General features: G+C 35.5%; 1 protein-coding gene across 1 annotated transcript; it reads right to left on the reverse strand.

Moving 5' to 3' along the window:
- Positions 1 to 5632: 5632 nt before the first annotated feature.
- Positions 5633 to 13877, reverse strand: LOC115980038 (zeta-carotene desaturase, chloroplastic/chromoplastic-like). Its single transcript, XM_031102235.1, has 14 exons — positions 13352 to 13877; positions 12255 to 12379; positions 11846 to 11980; positions 11436 to 11508; positions 11181 to 11254; positions 10778 to 10882; positions 10023 to 10267; positions 9836 to 9923; positions 9636 to 9678; positions 9384 to 9540; positions 9106 to 9234; positions 7874 to 7946; positions 6926 to 7090; positions 5633 to 5975 (listed from the first exon to the last, which is right to left on the reverse strand). The coding sequence occupies exons 1-14, from the start codon at positions 13521 to 13523 to the stop codon at positions 5808 to 5810; spliced, it is 1752 nt and encodes a 583-aa protein (XP_030958095.1). The 5' UTR covers positions 13524 to 13877; the 3' UTR covers positions 5633 to 5807.
- Positions 13878 to 21534: the final 7657 nt, after the last annotated feature.

Below are 21534 nucleotides of genomic sequence, written 5' to 3' on the forward strand. Positions count from 1 at the left end.
TTGATTTGCGAAATAGAGGTGCTTTTGGTTCAAACACCCCTCTAGGCATGGTGAGTAGTGAGAAGGAAGATAGCAGGGGTGGAAGGCTAGAGAAAGCAAGAATGGGCAATTTTTCGAAAGGGAAAAATCATAGTGGTATCTCCAAGCATGCTGGCACAAATAAAAGCAAGTCCCACAATGATCTAGGGATGGTACGATTTGGACGAGATGCAAGCTTGGCAATACATCTTCCCTCCAACACCAGAAAGCAAAATTAAAGGGTGGCTTCCAGTGACAGACCCGACGTGGATGGAATGGGCTTGCCCCTGGTGGATATTTCCATTAGACAGACTAATAAAAGGGGAAGCTCAGATTTTCGGGTGGAAAGCGCTATCACCGCAATCTCTAGAGCTAAGCTTGAAAGACGTGAAAATAGAGAAAGAGGACGAGGTAAGGAAAATTTGGATGTCCAAGTTGGGAGTAGTGAGTTGCTGGGGAAACGTAATTTCCAAGAGTCTAATTCGGGCTGAAGTAGCAATGGAAGGGTCAAATGTTCTGATTTCATCAAGGGAGACTCAAATGGGAGTACTGGAACACATGGTGCTTCTTGCACAGGGAGTGGAATTCTCCAGGAGGCCTCTGAGGGAGTTGGGATGGAGATTTTTAAGCAAGATGGAAGCTCAGAATCTGAATGAAGTAGTGCAGGCTACCCCTGATTCTGTCCCAATGAATATTATTCTTTGGAATTGTAGGGGGGCTTTGAACCCTTGTTTTCATGTCACTCTAAAGAATTTGATAGACACCCACTCCCCCTCAATTGTGATTGTCACAGAAACACGTGTTAGTAAAGAGAGGGCAAAGGATATTACAGATGGCTCCATTTTGAAGGAGCATTACATGCTGACACTATTGGTTACTCTGGAGGTATCTGGGTGCTTTGGAAGTCTGATGCTATTAAAGTTACACAATTAGCAAAAACTAAACAAGAAATTCACGTGGTGGTTAAGATATGTGCTCTTAACTCCTCCTAGTTACTTTCATCAATCTATGCTAGTCCTAGATTAGAGGAAAGGAAATTGTTGTGGAATAATTTAGCTTCTATTGCTCCATCGCATGAATTACCCTGGCTATTGTTGGGTGATTTTAATGAGTAATTATCTAGTGGGGACAAGCTGGGAGGTAACCCTATTAATCTTAGAAGAGTTCAATTGTTTAAGGATTGTCTGGACACTTGTGGTATGGTGGACTTGGGCTTTCATGGGCCTCGGTTCACTTGGGTCAATAAAAGGGAGGAGGGTCACTTCATTCAAGAAAGGTTGGATAGAGCGTTTTCTAATGCTGAGTGGAGAAGTCTGCATCCAGAGCCAACAATACACCGCTTGGCCCACACACACTCTGACCATTGCCCTGTGCTGCTTAAGTTGGATGATCATGGCCCTTCTAATTTATGCAGGCAGTTTCGTTTCCAACCCATGTGGATGTCTCACCCCCTGTTCCCGAAAGTTGTAACTAACTCTTGGACTAAAGATGCTCCCCTAAAATCGAATGTGGAAAATTTCACAGCTGATGTCAAGATTTGGAATAGAGAAGTCTTTGGAGATATCTTCCAAAGGAAAAAAAAGAATAAAGGCTAGACTTAGAGGAATTCAATCTAGAATAGCTGAAGGACCGAATAGTCAGCTCCTAAACCTGGAATGTCATCTTAGAAAGGAGCATTTCAAAGTTCTTCAATGTGAGGAGGAGTTCTAGTCTGTAAAATCAAGGTACAACTGGCTTATACAAGGTGATAGAAACACGAGTTTCTTCCATACCTCGGCCTTGATTAGAAGAAGAAGGAACAGAATCCTATGCCTTAAGGACAGCCTTGGGAATTGGGTTCAAGTGAGAGTGATATTGCTGAGCTGATTAGAAGCAGTTTCATAAAACTCTTCTCTACTAGTGTTACTAGTGTCCCTAGAATGAGGTGGAGTTTGGACAATTGGCCTAGTTTCCTCCGAAACGAAGATGCTTGCACTTTAAGTGCAAATCTAACCAAACTTGAAGTAAACGAGGGTTTGGAGAGTCTTAAGCCGCTTAAAGCACCAGGACCTGATGGGATTCATGCGGGGGTTTTCCAAGCTTATTAGTAGCAAGTTGGTACCTCGGTGGTAAATGAAGTGTTTAAGGTGTTTCAAAGTTCCACCATGCCCCCACACCTAAATGAGACCCTTATCACCCTCATCCCAAAGCATCCAGGGGCTGATTGTCTGGCTTCCTTTAGACCTATAAGCCTATGTAACACAGTGTACAAAGTGGTCACCAAGATCATAGTTAAGAGACTCCGTCCTTTTTTGCCTAAACTCATATCTCCCCTCCAAACCGCCTTTGTTTCAGGAAGAATGGGGTTGGATAATATGATCATCGCTCAAGAGCTTGTTCATACAATGACGCTAAAAAAGGGGAAGACTGGGTTTATGGCCATCAAAATAGATTTGGAGAAAGCTTATGATAGACTTGAGTGGCATTTTATTAGAGATGTTCTTGAGCTCTATAGGCTGTCCCCTTCTCTAATCAAACTCATTATGAGTTGTGTGTCTAGCTCGTCAATATCTATTCTTCTCAATGGCGGCAAAATTAAGCCCTTTCATCCTTCAAGGGGTATTAGACAAGGGGATCCCCTCTCCCCGTATTTATTTATCATGTGTATGGAAGTGCTTGGTTTTCTTATTTCGCGGAGATGTGAGGAAAACTTATGGGATCCGGTTCGGGCATCAAGAGGTGGGCAAGCTTTTTCTCATCTTTTCTTTGCCAATGACCTTGTTCTCTTTGCAAAAGCTGATTTGCGGAATTGTACTAGTGTCTGTGAGACTTTGGATACCTTCTGTGAGTTATCGGGTCAAAAAGTTAGTCTGAATAAGTCTAAAGTTTATTTCTCCCCAAATATCAGTCCTGAATCTAGAGAAGAGATGTGTGGGGTGCTTGGCATTCATTCGACCCCAAACCTTGGTAAGTACCTAGGCTTCCTGATTAAGCACCCAAGGTCATCTTCACAAGACTTTAACTTTGTAGTGGAAAGGGTGCAAAACAAGCTGCAAGGCTGGAAAACAAACTTATTGTTAATGGCTGGTAGGGTAGTGATTGCACAATCAGTCCTCTCGGCAATCCCTGCCTATGTGATGCAAGGGTGCATGCTCCCTACCCAAATTCTAAATAATCTTGATGAGGTTAGCAAGAATTTTGTGTGGGGATCAACGGAAGATCATGAAAAACTGCATATGGTTGGCTGGGGAAAAGTTACTAAACCAAAGTGCCAAGGGGGTTTGGGCATTCAGGAAGCAAGAGGAAGAAATCTAACACTAGCTGCTAAACTGTGTTGGCGAATGGAGAACTCAAAAAGTGAAGGATGGGCTGATGTGTTGAGGAAAAAGTACATGTCTGGGCTTGCTAGAAAGCCAAAGGCTCATACTAGAGCTTGGAATGCAGTGAAGATTGGAAGAAGCATTTGTGAGAAAGGCTCTAAGTGGACAGTGGGGTGCAATAGCCCACTAAGCTTCTGGAATGATAAGTGGTTGAATATTGGTTCAATCAGGTCCCTCATTGAAGGTCCTTTGAACCAAGGAGAGAGTGAGGTGTGCATTAAGGAGGTGACTACAAATAATGGCTGGTATTTGACTAACCTCTCCTTTGTCTTCCCTAACCACATTCTGAATGCTATAAGAACCATCCCACTTAAAAGATATGCTGTGCGGGAGGATTACAGGAGCTAGATCTCCAGCTTAAATGGGGAGTTTGACTCTAGAAATGCTTACCTACTGGCAATTGATGAGAACCTTGAAATACCGGATTTTCATGGCAAATGGATTTGGAAGACTTTGCGCAAGATTAAAATTTTTCTATGGAAATGCTTGCACATGAGCTTACATGTGAAAGCCATTTTGACTCATCATGGTATTGGCGGTTTGGGAGGCTATGACAGTTGCACAGAATTGGAGGAGAGTATTATTCATGTTTTGAGTGATTGCCCGATAGCAAAATACTTTTGGGAGCATTCTAGCTGTCTTGATAGTCTAAAACAGCCCTTTTCGGATGATCTTATGGTATGGATAAAAAAGAATGCCTTAGACTCTTCAAAGGTCAATGATAAGGATTATGACTGGTGCAATTTTTTTTTCTATTGGGCTTGTGGAATTTGTGGCTGCAAAGGAATAAAAAGCCTTTCAAGCAACAATCCCTCAACCCAAATCTAGTACAGGTGGTGGAAATGCAAACTCGTGAGCTCATGTATTGTGTGTTGGAGCCTAACACAGGGAAGGACAGACTTTTGAGACAAGTCCAATGGTTGAAGCCAGCTACTCATTGGCACAAGCTCAATACGGATGGTTCGGTTGCCAACTCGAGTGGGCTGGCAAGGTGTGGCGGTTTACTTAGAGATAGCGCCGGACAGTGGGTTGTGGGTTTTACAAAGTCCATTAGTGTTAACTCTAGTATTGCCGCGGAGTTGTGGGCTTTGAGGGAGGGGTTGGGAATATGTTTAGAAAGGGGAATTTCTACTGTGGAGATTGAACTTGATGCAACTACAGCAATTTCTTTAACTTCTATCAATGTAAATGCTAATGGAGATTTGTCTGGTCTTGTTGATGATTGCAGGGAATTATTGATGTGTCTGCCTCAAGTTAAATTATCGCATTGCTTCATGGAAGCAAATTTTTGTGCCGATGCTTTAGCAAAGCTGGGATCGGCTTCTGCAAACTTGTCTTTAGTTTTTGTCTTCCCTCCCCCTATTATTTTGCAACACCTGTATGATGATATGATGGGAGTTTATCGCGCTAGACTTTGTATAACTGGTGCTTCTGCCAGTGTTTCTTGGTTAATGATATTTCCATATTTACCAAAAAAAAAAACTAAAAAGTAATCACTATGGGATAAACATCAATGAATAATTGAATACTATAAGTTATCATCGGTGAATACAACAAGAAGACTTAATCCCAAATTTTTTGGGATTGACTACAAATTCTCAACAAACTAATAAGTGAATTGTATTTCAAGATTTTGTATGAATTACTAAAGTTGGTACTGTATAAACTCCTTTAACTTTGCAACTTCACATGTTTTCAAATTAAGATCTTTTACAAGTTTCCTACTTTATATTAGCAGATTCCCACCATTAATTGTGTATAGATTATCACAGTAATGATTTAAGTTTGTAACCAAAAAGCCAAAATAAAGGAGTACATTACTGCATCAACATGTGGAGGTCGAGGAAGTAGCAGATTCCCCTATATTAGTAAGTTAGTTATACACACATAGGGCTGGTGTTGAATCCATGATCTCCGTCTTCACTGCTCTTACAAGGAGGTACCATTTGAGCTAAACCTTTCTTTTTTGGCAACAATACTGTCAATACATAACCCCTTGGTGTTTATCAAAAAAAAAATACATAACCCCTTGGCAAATGTTTTTATTGAGCTTTTTGTTTTTTGGCATCAATGAGCAAGAGCTTAGCCTTACACTACTTAAATATTATCACTTTTTTGAAACATAAAGTGTTTTTATCAAGGGATAAACCAATGAAACATAAAAAATCCTTGGATGTCAAAACTCCCTACCAGCAGCCCTCTTTCTAATTGAGCATAACTAAAGTGCGCATTGTAAATCATTGTTGACAAGATCGTATAAACACAGATGGATGAGATTGATTTCATGGTTCTCTTGTAATTATTATTTCATTCTTTATACAATTTCGTTGTGTTACATACAAATTGAACAAACTTACTCCTGTGTAGCCACCACCTGCCCTCAACAATTTGAGGTGGTTTCTTAGTGCCCGAATAATAAATGACAATGTATTAGACTAGACTTAGCTCATCAGTAACGTTGGCAGCTTTCGTGTTTTCTTGAGATTCAATGGCTGCAAGTTTCTTCCGCAATGCCACCAACTCTTCCCCGGCATCACATATAAATGCAGAAGCTTGCCTGCCAGACAAAGTTGCCCCCTCCATGCTGTCTATGTAATCCTGTACAACATATAACCATTTAGACTTAATACTGGTTTCTTTAATAATGTTTCTTTAGTGACATTCATCTGCCTCATGGAATATGGATTTCATGCAGATTAGCAAGGGCTCATCAGCTAACAACTTAAATTTCAAGAATTTACTCAAATAAATATTTGTTATCTGTTATTGCAAAAATAACGAAGCTGTCATATGACATTGTTTGAACCACTAGCCAACTAAAGATACTATACTCATCTTAGCCAAATAGACAAGAAAGGTAACTTATTATGTCCCTTCTTTCCAACAGAAACTCCCTTGTTCCTGCTGAAAATAACTGAGTCCCCCAACCATTTTTAGCAGAACATGTTACAAGCCATCTCTCTCTCTCTCTCTCTCTCTCTCTCTCATGCTCAAATTTGTGCATCCAGACATGGGTGATAAGAGGGAAAGTGGTTATTTTGTAACAAGGTGCAGCCACCTGCAGCCCATTAGCCATTAGGTTTGTCCAGAAAATATTACAGACCTGCTCATAATATTAACAAGTGAAATGTCATGTAAGACATTGTCAGAACCAATGACCCACCAACAATGTCTAGCCACATTTGCAGAAAACAGGGAATATTAGTCTCTAAAAGGGCTGATTTTACTTATTTATTTTGGTAGATCATATTTTGAGCCTTGGAACATATTCAAAAATTTAGGTACTACAAAAGTTCTCATATATGTTAATTTAGAGATATAGTAGATTAACAACACTATTTTGAATGACCATATCATTATATCCTATATCATTTTTTTAATAGGTATCATTATATCCTCTATCATAACCTTTTCAGAAGGAATCTCTGGCAAAAGTGTTCCAACAGTTTTTCCTTTTTCCTTTTTTTTTTTTTTCTGAATAAATGTTCAACAGTTGTATGCATGTTACAACCAAGTATCATGTGAGAGATTCGGGGCAGTGAAGTTACCTGTTTTGTATAAGAGCCAGCGAGGAAGAAATTTTTTACTGGTGTCTTTTGATCAGGTCTAAATGGATCTTTACCAGGTGCCTCCCGGTATAGAGATTGCCCAATTTTGACAACAGATGACCAAGTTACTTCTAAACCTTGAGATGATGGGAATAAAGCCAAAACCTGATAACAAAGACAGCGCTGTTTTAATTCAATTGAGAACAGAGCTCTATGAAGCCAACACCACAATGTGCGTGCATATGTGTATCTTCTAAGTAGAAGCTTCTTCAAAACAGAGATGCAATCTATGAAGTAGAACATAGCCTAAATTTTTAAATTAAGATATGAGATACTTAAGCATAAAGATAAATTAACTTCCTACTTTCTTTTTTTTTCCCCATGGAAAATGGTAAAAAATTTATTTCCAACAGTTTTCTGAAGTTAATCAATATCATAAGAAATTTCCTAAAACATGCATAAGAACACTGGACAGATAGTTTATCATTTTCTACTCCTACTCTGTTGCAAGGAGGATCTAGTCGCCTATTCAATTTGGAATGCAAAGAAGTAGAGTGACATGTTATCTGGGATTTTCTACCTTATTCTAAGGTGGAAGAGAAATACTAAAACCTTTTTTTTAGCATCTTGACCTTCCAGAAAACAAGTTCAAACTCCGGCTCTTGCAAACACTTATCGATTAGATGGCTGCTTTTTCATTTTCCATATTCAGATCTTTTGGATAACCTAAATTTCAGAGGTCAGTTCTCTCTAGGGGATCTATTTTGAACCTCCATTGTACTGAAGTTGCATCCATTTCTTTCTTTTCCACTAAATTGTTTATAACCATGAAATAAATTCCATAACATGACAACTGGACTGGAGAAAGAACAAATGAAACTGAAAGCAATAACTTTGGTTTCCTTTGAATGCAATTGAGGTTATTTGATAAACAAGAGTAGTTTTTACCTGTTTTGCCACTCTTGCTATGATTTCCTCATTTGGCAAGGGCATGTAAGGATCCCCTGGTGTCAGAACACACCTGCAAGACAGAAAACACTTTTTTGACTAAGTAGGTGAATACAAAAGAAAATATTAATGGAGACATAAAAACATGAGAAGAGAATATTCATTCCAAATTGGATGTTTGCAGTAGGGTTTTACAACTTAACATCAGGGATTGAAAAGTTTCATATCCTTACTGCTAGGTAATATTTAGCCAATCACTGAGGTCAAGATATTTGTATTAACTTATGTAAGTATGAGTGATATTAGCATTATAATATTGGAAAAAAAAAATAACAATAATACATTGAGATCATTGCAGTACATGCCCAAGCCACTTGAATGAAAACATCAAATAGTATGAAAGTAAAACAATGCATATACTTGTGGGACAGTTTGGTAGTGCTCCAAGTCCTATGTTACCCTCTTTTTTTGGTTTAGGAAAATTCATGTCATCTATTACCTGTTACAAAAGCTTCTTTTCTTTTTAATATACATTTATTTTCCCTCGTATTCATTTCCCATTATCCTTGAAAAGAAAAGGTGAAACCTAAAACAGAGGTAAAAGTTACATTCAAAACAGATAATACCAGTGGTTTTACAGCTTTGCATATACCTTGGCATCTAGAAAGACAAAAGATAGTGAAGGATATGACAAATGATAATACAAAACAGCAAACAGAAAGATTTACCAGTAAGTTCTTTTAAAGTGGGAAAAGAAAAGGATTCTAAGTCATAAGCTACCAAACTCCATCTTATAACAAACACAAAAAACAAAGCTTAATTCAGTGGTTGAGGTAAAAGTCTAGGTCTAGAAGTGAATCTACATGGAGGGAAGAATGCAAAATACAAATTGCAAGAGCAGAGAATCCTGAGATCAATGTAATATACACTAGTTGTGGTAGCAAATTTGTTGATAGTGATAGAGGTAGAAGGGTCAAAATCAGCACACAAAATGTTTACTATGTTGGTCGCAAAGAATGAATAGGCATCCACAACAACCAGCACAAAGCAAACCTAAAAGAAGGATTAATACACAGCAAACTACAAATAAATAAAAGCCTTCCGGTAAGAATCACAAGTCATAGCTATCCTATTGACTGGAAACACATGTTGGCAGATCAATATTGCCACAATGTAATAAATATTGCCAGAATATGAGGCTCAAATGATAATGATAAGAACATTTTCCTTACTGGAGCAATGAACCTTGTCCCTCAATGTAGTAGTCTTCGGGAGATGTTAGTGCTAAGTCGGCAAAGCAAGAGAAATCTGCATCTGGACTATAAAGAAGGTTATCTAACCCCGCAGCTTGCCTCAATTGCCTACCAGTCAGAAGGTAACATTTCACAATGAAATAAAGCAAAAGGTCTTAGGCTTTCAGAAGTGTAACAGAAGCAGATTTTCTTTGTTCCTCATAGCAATGGCATCCCACTTCTCCATGCCAATAACATCATATGGATGAGATAATTACCTTGACCGTTCTAGATCCTGTAATTCTGTGACCCAACCGTTGTATCTTAGTTGTACTGTGACAACAGGAACTCCAACTAGCTCATAAATATTATTGAAAAAGTCCAATTCCCTCCACTGAGTTGGAAGTAATCTTTTGATTCCAGGGACATCACATGCTGCCAAAAGAACAGTCCCAGGCTTAGAGAATACTCGCCTGAACTAAATAAATTTATAATTATAAACAGACACAGAGGAAGAACAAACCACAAACCTGCAACATAAGCATCAGCTTTCACAGTTTTCTTACTAGTAGCCTGAGATGAATAACAAATGGTAGGCATTAACACTTAAAAGAAGAATCCTAAAGTCCACAACGCCATGTAACAGTTAAAAATCCCAGAGTTGTGCTGGACTTGGAAGCAAGTCAGCAGGTATAGTGATAGATTAATACACAGATGATTGACTAATCACCTTAGACATAGCAAGTCCTGTGACATACGTGTCTCCATCAGCTGATTTATCATAGAGTATCTCTCTACAACCCCACCTAAGATGGAACCTGTTCTAGCAGAGGAGCAACAAATGAATATAGGAGAATACATTAAATAATGAATCACTATTCCATTCATCTAAAGTTCTCATATTCCAAAAATAATACCTTCCCCCTTTGTCTGTGATATATTTTCTGATGGGACCACTCAAGTAAACATCCGGAGAACCCTTGAGCATGCGTAGAAGTGAAGCCTCCGTCTTAGTGGCAAACAATGAGAATATAGTGAGCATGCAACGAGCACTCATATTATCACAATCAATAAACCCAAGGGCATAGGCAACAGGATCCCACATTCTCTGAATACTCGTACGTGTGCCACCTTTGGACAAGAACCAATCAGAGAAGCTAATCTGTAAGAAAAAAAATGAAATGTTCAAATGATAGAATCACGTAAAAAAAATACAAGTACATACAAAAAAGCCTGAGAATAAAAAAGATAGAGCCAAAAAAGTACATTTACATTTCAATCAAACTATAGCCAAAGACCATGTAATAACACTTCCCCCCATCCCCATCCCCAACCCCAACCCAACCCCCCCCCCCCAAAACCCATACACACACAAAAAAAATCCAAGGACAAACAGAAAAATAACATAGAAAGGTGGAGGTGAACAGAAAAGTTAGAAGTCTCCATGAAAACTGAAAATTCCCTCCTGGGATTTTTGTCTTCAGATCTCCTCCAGAGAGTGCTACTAGTCAAGTTTTGCAGAAATTACTGCTCCCCAGGTGTGTCCTATTGATGGTATGTAGTTTCTGGGACTAGGGTTTTCCCTTTGTAACCCAAAAAAAAAGGCAACTATTCTAATAGATCAGAATAAGGAAAGGAGCCCAAAAATATTAGACAATAAAACATCTCTTACACTATCCAAATTCCGTATATCCCTCATTGCACCATCTGGATCAACAAGAGCCCTCACAACTGGACTTAGAGCAAGAGCCACAGCATTTCTTGCTTTATCATAAGTCTGCACTTTTACAATATGTGAAAGAAAATAGATCAGTGACAAATTCCAAAGAAGCAAGAAACTTCAGCAACAATGTAAGCACTGCAAAAGGAGATTTTTCAGTAAGATAAAATCCACATTTAACCACTTTTTTTTTCCTTTTCAATGATCCACAAACTGTCAAATTAAGTTTAACCAACTAAAACTGAGATATTTTGCATCACTAAGAATTGAAAGCACATCTTTGAATGATAATAGATGGTCATGGCATGAAAATATGGGGTGACGAAGGCAGTGGCAATGGCATAGTAAGCACTACCTTAAGCTGATTTGTAGTTAAAAATGCACGAATTCCATGTAATGGAGCTCCAACTAGAAATCGAAAATCAAGTTCTGAAGTAGAAAACCAAAGTATTAGCAACATATTTCTGAGTATAAATGATACACAAATACAACATTCAGCATTGCCAAAAGCAATTTGCAAAGATATATATATATATATATATATAATGAAACTATTAAGCTTATTTATTATTAAGTAAAACTTTATTTAAGATCAAGCATAGAATCATACCACCAATTTGACCATCTTTGTTTACAAAAGTGTGAGTATGGTCCTTCACAAGTAGATTTTTATCTGCACCCACCTAGGTTCAATTAAAATTAGAAAACTATCAGAGACTACATAGATAGAGAATCTTTTTCTTAAAGAATACATAGTTATAACTACTATTCAGGAGATTTTACAAGATTTTGACTCTAAAAAGAGGATAAGCTAAGTCAAGTGCAGAGAAGGAAAAAATCTGAATCAGCCCATTACATCACAGAACAGGGACCTTTTTTTTCCCCTTTCCAGAAATCACAAATCACATCTCTGGTTCATGCCATACTTGCATGTGTTTTCTAGCTATATAATACTAATGTGTAAAGTTTGCAACGAATGCTAGAATGTCATATCACCGCAACCAAGCAAGTTGTGTTCACCTTTTTCATCAAACGGAAAAGATTATTATAGCAACCAAAGAAAACATGCAGTCCCATTTCAATGTGGTTCCCACGTCGGTCAACAAAAGAACCCACTTTTCCACCAATAAAAGTCCTTGACTCGTATATATCCACCTGAAAATACAAAAAAATAAATAAAACAGAGGCAAAGAATATCCTCACAATGAAAAAGCATTAAAATAACAGAAGATAAAATACTCTCTAGTGCATTTCTGCTGAAAAAACTTAGCAGAATAACCCAAAATGCTGATTTTATATCTAATTCTTCATTTTCAAAAAAAAAAAAAACATGGTGGAATGGTGGTATGATCAAGCCATTGGAAATTTGCAGGAAACATAGAAGACATATTGTCAGCATTTGAGGAGGATAGAATAAAATGGGCCAAACCTCATGGCCCTGATCCAAAAGTTCAACCGCCGTTGACATGCCCGCTAGCCCAGCTCCAATAATAGCAACTTTCAGCTTGGGTCCCCGATAATGTTCAGGTTCTGGTGGAAACAACCCTTTTGGAGCTGCCATGTAAATCATTCATTTAAATATATTGAAGTCCAAACACTGCACCTAGAATCACTAATTCCTAAGTAAATGCAATCAGAAGATTTTGATCTTTTGGATGCTCATAAAAAAAATATAGACTTTTATCTTTTGGTAATATTAAACTAGAATTCAGTCTTTATTAATTTATTGCATTGACACATTTGCCTAATTGAGAAGCTTAAATCAAAATAAACGATTAAAAATTCATATGCATTCCACTATTTTTAGGATATAGAACTATGAAGTGGTACTGTGGTAGTAAGCCCTTTTTCCTATTCAATTTGTTTAGCTTGTCATAAAAAGAAAATGAAAGGGGAAGAAAAATATATTGGTTTACTAATTTTCACAACTATATATAAACTTATGCATCCTAGGATTCAATTACAAGACCTGAGGTACGAGTATAATTCTCTTCTCAATCCTACACAAATAGAGGCCCTAAATCTTTCAGAGACTGAACAGTTCAAGTAAACTTTGAAAGACAACGTTTTAGGTGGAGAAATAAGTAATTGATAATCCTGAAAACCATCCAAAAAGAAAGAGGATACTTCCAATTTAACTAATTTACTAACCAAGATCAAAGTCTACTTAGCAAACAAGTTTTCATTTTTCCATTAATGAACATCCAATTCAAATTAACTACTACAAAACCTCACCACATAGCATTTCCTCAACAACAGAATTCAAAGCACATATGATATACCCTCCTAACCCCCTTCCCCACTTTTCCCCTTCAACCAAATCCGATTCTCAAACTTAGCTCAAATAACTATCAAATTCACATATAAATCACCATAAACTCCCTCAAATTCAGTGAAAAGTCACTCAACCCATCAATCAAAACCAAAAAATTTATCACCAAATAACAAAATACCAAACACCCAGAAAGCAAAAAAGGCACAAAAACCAGATATTTCCCAGTTCCAGATATAATAACACAGAATTACCATTAGTACGCATATCAGAAACTTTGGTTTCCAAAGAGTCCAAAGAGGAGCGAACCCAGAACCTCTGACTCTTCACCTGAGCCACCGAACGCCTACCCCAGAACAAGAACCCGGCCTTGTCACTTCCGGTCCCAGTGACCGAAGCCCCCGGAGAAAGAACCCAAGAAGCCATAGATAAAAGACACCCAAAACACTACAAATTTAAAAACCAAACAAACTGATATATGTTTCTCTCTCTCTCCCTCTCTGTTTTTTCTATGTACCAATTACAATTAACTTAGTTCTATCTTTGTCTAAACTATGTTTGTATCAAAAGAAATGTAAATTTGGACATGACCCTTTTGAGAGAGAGGGTATCTGAGGATTGAGAGTGCGCTTAACAGTGGTTTTTGGAAGTTAATGCGGTTGGCATGTGTGTATGTGCGTGTAGTGTGTACTGTCTAGTGTCTACTGTGTAGTGTAGTGTAGTGTTTGTAAAAGAAAAGTGCATGAATTGTGAAATGTGGAAGTGGAAGTACCACTACTTCCATTTCCGCTGACGATAATGTTAATGTTAATGCGCCACTCCAAATCTGGAGATTGGACAAAAGAGTCAACAACTTGGGTTGTTTTATTTTATATGGCCTGTTAAAACCAATCACTTTTTTTTTTAATTCAATTATAGTACTATTCCTAAGGTTTTCTTTTAAAATTTTGTTATGTGAATTTTTGCTTATAAGATGAAAGTATATTTTTTAGTTAAATAGTCATATGATTAAATCTTAAGAAGAGAACCTAAAAAATAACACCTAAAGTACTATTCCTAAATTTTATCCTTCATTTACATGAGTTCATGCACAAAGTGTTTGTGTACAAAGAGGAAAGAGTTTGAGTTACAAAATTAGCTGCATGTTGTAACTATTTCAAAAAAAAAATAGTATTTTTTATTGTGTGAAAATAACTCAAGAAAGTCACAATTTCAATTTAAAATTAGCATGTATAGTGTGTGTAAGAAACATACCTTTAGATGTTATATAACTAACATCCATACCATTACTTTACTCAAATGAGAGATGAAATTTTTTTCTTTCATTTTCTTTAAAATTCAATAATAGATGAAAAAAAAATCTGTAAATTAATAAATATCAGACTGTTAAAAGTCTTGTGAATTGTAATTCAACTTGCCTTTTAATGTTTCCAATTAAAATATTTATTATTCAAATTTCTTATCTTTTGTAAGTATTAAAATAAAATAAAAAGAAATCTCACACCAATAATACATGGAAGCCAGGCCTGATTAATGAACTAGAGAGTAGGAAGATATACTCAACTCACTATAAGGTCATTGGTTTCTTAAAATAGGAAAAAAAAAAAAAAAAAAAAAAAACTACAAGGTTATTGAAACATGCAAGGATTTTTTTTTTTATATAGGACATGCAAGGATATTATTGTTTGTACATATTCACTATTGAATATTTTGGTTCACGCTTCTCATTTTATTTGTCTTGTTAATATTGAAATAAAATGGAATTAAGTAATCTTAATTAGGTGTTTTAAAATAAATGAATGGTATGTAAGTAATTTTGTTTGGGAGTAATATAGAAAGAATTGAATGAAATTATTTTATGATAATATTACTATTACACATCTATTTTAAAATAAAGGGTTGAATATATAGGGGTATATTGGGAGTTTTAGTAAAAAATTTATTAAATCTAATTTTATTTCCTCTCATTCCTCACAATTTCAAGGGAAATGAAAATTTAAGGTTTTAAGAGAATAGAGAGGAATGAGTGTTCTCTTCTACTCATTCTATTCTCTCCCACTTAAACCCCCAAACAAACGGTTGAATATATAGGAGTATATTAGGAGTTTTAGTAAAAAAATCATTAAATCTAATTTCATTCTCTCTCATTCCTCCCAATTTCAAAGGGAATAAAAATTTGAGGTTTTTAGAAAATAGAGAGAAATAAATGTTTCCTCCTACTCATTTCATTCTCTCCCACTTAATAAATCCTCAAACGAGGGAATGGATTTTTTCATTCCCTCCATTAAAACTCCCAAACATGGGAAGGGAAGAATATTCTAAAATTATTCTTTTTATTCCTTTCCATTCTCTCCTCCTAAATAAGAAAATGAATAGAATAATCATAAGAGAATGAAAAAGAATGGAATGGAATTAAGTAACCTTAATTGGATGTTTTAAAATAAAAGAATGAAAATGAATAAAAATGAATGGAATATAAATAATCTTGTTTGGGAGTAACACAGAGGGAATGCAATGGACTCATTTCATGACAATATTACTATTAGACTCTTATTTTAAAATAAATGGTTGAATATGTGAGGGTATTTTGGGAGTTTTAGTAAAAAATTCATTAAATCTGATTTCATTCCCTCCCATTCCTCCCAATTTTGAGGAGAATGAAAATTTGAGGTTTTAAGGGAATAGAGATGAATGAGTGTTCCCTCCTACCCATTTCATTCTCTCCCACTTAAACTTCAAAACAAGGAAATAAACTTTTCATTCCCTCTATTAAAACTCCCAAACAAGATAATGGAAGAATATTTTAAATTTATTCTTTTCATTTATTTTCATTCCATTTAATTCCCTCCTCCCAAACAATGGCTAATCCAAGTAAAACATTATCAATACTTAAATAGTACTATATAAGAATGGGAAGAAAAAATATGGCAGGATGTGAAGCCAAACCCCATTCTTGGAGCTAGAGGAAATTACATTTGAGACAATAATCATTTTACAAGTAGAAATCTAATATACATTATTTAGATTAGGATTTTCTAAAGATATTTAGAATAACTTTTGAAATGAGTTGATTTGATTTTTTTACATCATCAATACATAAATAAATATTAACTATTAGTACCATTTTTATATTTATTTAAATTATTGATTGATGACATGAAAAATAAATAAAATAAAATAAAATCACTCAACAAAATAATTGATAAAATTGTAAGAACTCTACTGTGGTGCTATGGCCCAAAGACTTTAGTCTGTTATGGGCCTAAGCTCTCAATTAATTTGTTCTCTAGTAATGTTCTTGGCCCACAATGGGAGATCCAAGGAATAGTTTGTCACAATAATGGACTAGGCCTTTCGATTGATCCATCATTATGCTATGAGTCTCTGGCCGAGGATGCAACTTACTGGCCAAAATTCCCTTTCTAAGTTCCAGGCAAGACCTCAGTTCCCAAGGATTATGCTCTCACATTCCTCTTGTGTTTCTCACCCCAATTTTTCCAAACCCCATCACCATAACCTTCTTCGCCTCTTATACTCTCTTGTTAGTGGAGCCCTCATGATGACGGAATCTTCAACATGTGTGTGGGACCCACTTATTCAGGGGTTAGGGTGATTATCAGGGTTTATAGCACTGTTATTAACTATTAAATCGTCTATCAGAAGTGGGACCCAACCTTCTAACATTAAAAGTATTGCTTAGTAACTTGTGCCTGACTCCAGTTAGGTGCTCGGACGTATGTCCATCTTCGAACCTCCTCGTGTCCTCGACAGAGATAATGGGTCGTAACGTTGGTCCATCTCATTGTTTGCCCATCCTTGAGCCAAGCCCAATCTTTAGAACGGGCCTCCTCATATCTTCGGCCCAACTTCGGAATGGGCCTACGACCTTTCCCACCACATCTACGTTGAATTTATCCTAAACATTCTAGCCGACCATAATTTATACATAAATCTCATTATTACCATTATTATTGAATGAAGTTAATAGTTGATGATTCTGAAAGGTGTGATTGAAAGTGAAAAGTGTGGGCACAGGATCAGTGATGGCATGAGGATGGAAGAAAAATCCAATTCACATTCTTTTACTCATCAGTGATGCACTATGTAATACCTTGTGTAATGGTTGTATATAATCAATTAATGTCTCACAACATGTGGTATTCACAAGTATTTGGATTGGTTCACACCAACTGCATGTGAGACAACAACAGTTTGCGACTGATGTATAAAATATTTCTTTCTTAACAACCTTTTTTGTTCTATTTATGGGATTCAAAATCAAGTAATTAACAAAGAGAGAATTTTTTTTTAAAAAAAAATAGAGAGAAAATGAAAAATTCAAACATTTTAAAAAATTATTAATATTTTGTAGTTTATTGTAAGAGGAGGAGGGTCTATTTGTTTCATATTAACGCTATTAAAATTTTAGGTTGAGCCTAATAATGCTAATAATGCTAGTATAATATAATGTGGCAGTTTAAGATCAATTTGAACATATTACGAAATCTGTAATATATATAAAATTTTAACGCTATTAAATATATTATTTGTATTGATACACAAGTCAAAATAAGTGTGGACTTCAGTTAGTTCAACTAGTAAAATTTTTTATTATTGAATAAAAAATTTGAGGTTCAACCCCTACATACATTAAACACCAATTAATGTCTTAACTTGATGATAAAAAACAATAATCAAGAAGCGAACTTTATAGGTTTGAAATACTATCGTATCTACCAAAAAAAAAAAAAATCATTAGCAAATCTCACTTTAAACCTTATAGTTTAAGGGTAGTTGAAATTAAATTCTAGACATGGTAAAATTAGACTTGATCTACTGACATAATCTCAACTCGAAGGAAAACACTTGACACGGACCCAAAATTTTTTATCTAAAATAAAACGGGTTTGACCCATAACTCAAATCTATTTTTTATAGGTTGACCTGGTCCGACTAGTTTTTTAAAACTATTTTTAAAAAATAAAATAAAATTCAGCAGATCTAGTGGGTGCACAACTCAAACTCAATCAATAACTTCAATACAAAATCTACGAAACCAAAACCATTAATTATTATATAAGCAAAGCTAACTAAACTACTCTGTCTCTAAAATCTAAACCGTAAACGGCTGTGGAAGCTGTGTGTATGGTTACTGGGGAAGGCTTTTATTCTATATATATATGGGGAAGTTTTTATCCAATGACTACTGATCAACACGTCTCTTTGATAGAAATGTAGATTGGCCAAAGACAAATAGTAGAGAACAATAATGGAAGCATCTTTTCTATCTCACTCTCTCTCTGTATCACCTTTTCTTTTTCATTTTTTTCTGTTCTCTCTCTCTTTTTAGTTAAGGGTGTTACATCAACTCCAAGAGTTTACCTTCTAAAAGTTCATTTCTTGATTTCTTTTTAGGATGAAATACAATTAACAACCCTAATTAGATGTAGGCTAATACTAACCAGATTTAAGACTTTTTAAAATTGACCAATCCGGTCCTTAAATCCAACTTGGTCTGTATACCCTTACTCACTTTTCTCATCTTTCTCACATCATTAGGGACAATTTGGTCAATTTTGAAAAGTCTTAAACCTTACTAGCATTAATCCAAACCTCGACGCTGTTAACTATATTTTACCCTTCTTTTTATTATCATCACTATTTTTTTTTTCTCAAGGTGAGTTCAAAATTTCAGATTCATGGATCACCGACACTATCGATATCATATAAAGCGCATTGTACGTTTGCAAGCTTAAAGAAGGTCATCATTGGTGTGTTGCGTAGCATGATTTACGTCCAAATGCTCAAAAGCGGCTTAGAGAGATTTGGCAATACCAATCTTCCCACGTTTTTTTTTTTTTTTTTAATGCATGAGAAATGTCCTATATTTGAGAGCTACAAGATGCACTTGAATGATAGGTTACCAGATAGCTAGTACTGGTTGGCCCTTACATAAGCTTATGAGTCGACTAGTCATGACCTTTCATTGCTAAAGCTCTTGTAACACATTGGTGTAAGCAATAATCATAAGATTCATAACAAAAAGAAGGCAACGTGTAAGATGACAGACAGGAATTCTGAGGGCATGTGTTAGGTGTAGGGTAATTATTCTTTTAAGTACATTTTCCACGTCCCCCAACATTTGATGCCACATGAAAAGTGAGTGAAAGAAAAATATAGATTGAGATATGCAATTGCATCATGCAATTAACCTTATTTAATTTCTTCATAAAAATTTTTTACATTTTCAACTTTTTAATTTTTTAAATATTTTTTTATTTAATAATTGAGATTGAAAGTTGTTTTTTTTTAACTCTTAATCTCAACCATTCATTACAATTACGACCTGATCTCAATCCGGGAAAATATAACCCAAGTTAGCACTTTTTCACAACATGCTAAGCAGCTTAAGGTAAAATGTTGTGATTAATCCACTTCACTTTCACTTGTCAATCGGAACAAAATTATACGTGAATAAGCGTGTATCTATAGAAATTTTGGGAAAATATGTTTTAGTAATTAAGGTGTTCTCTAGTTCCTAAAGAAACCTTGTAGCCTTCCAATGAAGCAATTGATCATATTGAACAACCACCCAAATGGAGAATGCTCGTAGCTGTAGTTATATGATACCAGTGCAATAGCTTCGATACTTAAGTCCGAAAAGGGGAGTTAATCTTGTGATATTAAAGTAGTCTCGTACCTCTTCTTGATCAAAATTTCTTCTTATATAGGCTTGTTCATAAGATATTTCCCTTGTTTTAGTCACTATCTATTATGGTTATAATGGGACTTAAGACATAATAATTTATGTTTGTTGCAACTTTGCTCAAGCGAGTTTCTAACAAGTGTTGCCATTATGCAAGGCACGACTATGAAGGTTGTGAAAGTTGTTATGTGATTGTGTGTGATAATTGAATGATGAGCAGAATCATGAAAGAGAGAGCATACACAAAGGTTTACGTGGTTCAACCTAATAACCTACGTCCATAGTGAGAAAGCCCGTGATGGCTACATATTATATTAAGCACTAATGTTATACAATAAACCCAATTTAGGGTTTATAAACTAGAGAATATATAACTAAGTCTAAGCTAACCATAGATTAACCTACGGTTAATAACTTAATATGCTTGTTCTACAATTACATGGACCTACAATTGGTTTGGGTCACATAGACCATAATATGTCTAAGAGAAGTAATGAAAAAGAAAAAATTATACACTACAATTGTACTAACTTTAGGTGGTCATATCTTACTCATTTCAAATCTAAATTGGGTCAAATTTATGTTTGTTTTGAAGCCCTGAATGTCTATTTTTCACTTAAAGAAGTTTTACTCAAAAATTCATAATGGTGTAAAGGATATAAGAAAAATGTTATTAATTTATCAACTTAAACATATTATAACATTGTCTTCTTTGAGCATCTTTTAACCCAAACTCAACACTAACATAATTTCATTGACTCTAAAATTTAATATGTTTTGGCAATAGGATTTGCAAACATATGGACAAACCCTAACAAGATGTTCAGGCTGCTATGAGCTCCCATTAGTTATTTATCATCCTCAAAGATGTCTTATTACAACATTGGAAAAGAGCTAGCCAAACTACCAACTAAAAAAAATAGACAAAGTAAGTCACTTCAAAATTTGAAGCTAACAAACCCTTCAATGAGAGATCGAGGGAGAGAGACCGAAGTTGTGACAAATATGATAAATAGGTATAGGGTAGAGTAATTACCCACAAAACTCTTACTTCTGCATTGCTATTTGTTGGATTACAATCCTTCAATTTTCAGATGGAATGGAGAGTGCTGGGGACTCCACCAATATGGACCAAAGGCTGTGCACATCTTTGTTAGGGCAGGATTTCACATCCTCGTACAAATTATATATCCCTTTGCCTGAAGAACAGAATAGAAATTAAATAAATATGCATAATTTGAACCAAATTAAGGCACAAAGGGAGGTCTTCAAGACAATGTCTCTTTTCAGAGTTCCTTTCTAACTCCAAACTCCATGACATTGTAGTTATACATGCTGTCTGAGAGGGATATATAAAGGGCTCATCCATTAACTAACAATGATAACAACTCAAAACTTAGTTCACTGATCATGACCAGTAACATGGAGGGAAAAAAATGATTTCATAATGTAACAATGCATGTAATTAATAAGGTGTTTTAGAAGCAAAATGAATAGAAAAAACCAAAAAAATGAAAATGAAATTACTTGTAACATGACATATAAAGCTTATGTCCATAATGCAGAGGTTGAGAGAGGAAATTACTTTTCCTTTTAGCTGTGTGCATGCGCAACCACAATTTTTTCAATGGAAAGAAGAGGGAGTGCAGCCATCCCATTTGGAGAAATGGATGTTTATCTTGCAAGATGGAAAGATGGAAAAATATAGCGGGAAAAACTAAGAGAGAAGAG

This window comes from Quercus lobata, chromosome 3 (assembly GCF_001633185.2).
Source record: "Quercus lobata isolate SW786 chromosome 3, ValleyOak3.0 Primary Assembly, whole genome shotgun sequence".
Classification (NCBI taxonomy): domain Eukaryota; kingdom Viridiplantae; phylum Streptophyta; class Magnoliopsida; order Fagales; family Fagaceae; genus Quercus; species Quercus lobata.

Coding starts and splice junctions, on each gene's coding strand:
- LOC115980038 (XM_031102235.1), bottom strand. CDS start 13,523: ATGGCTTCTTGGGTTCTTTCTCCGGGGGCTTCGGTCACTGGGACCGGA. Junction 7,947..9,105: donor GGACAAGGTTCATTGCTCCA/GTAAGGAAAATG, acceptor TCTGTCTTGCAG/GTGTGTTCTGACACCAGGGG. Junction 7,091..7,873: donor TAGCAAGAGTGGCAAAACAG/GTAAAAACTACT, acceptor CTTTGTTATCAG/GTTTTGGCTTTATTCCCATC.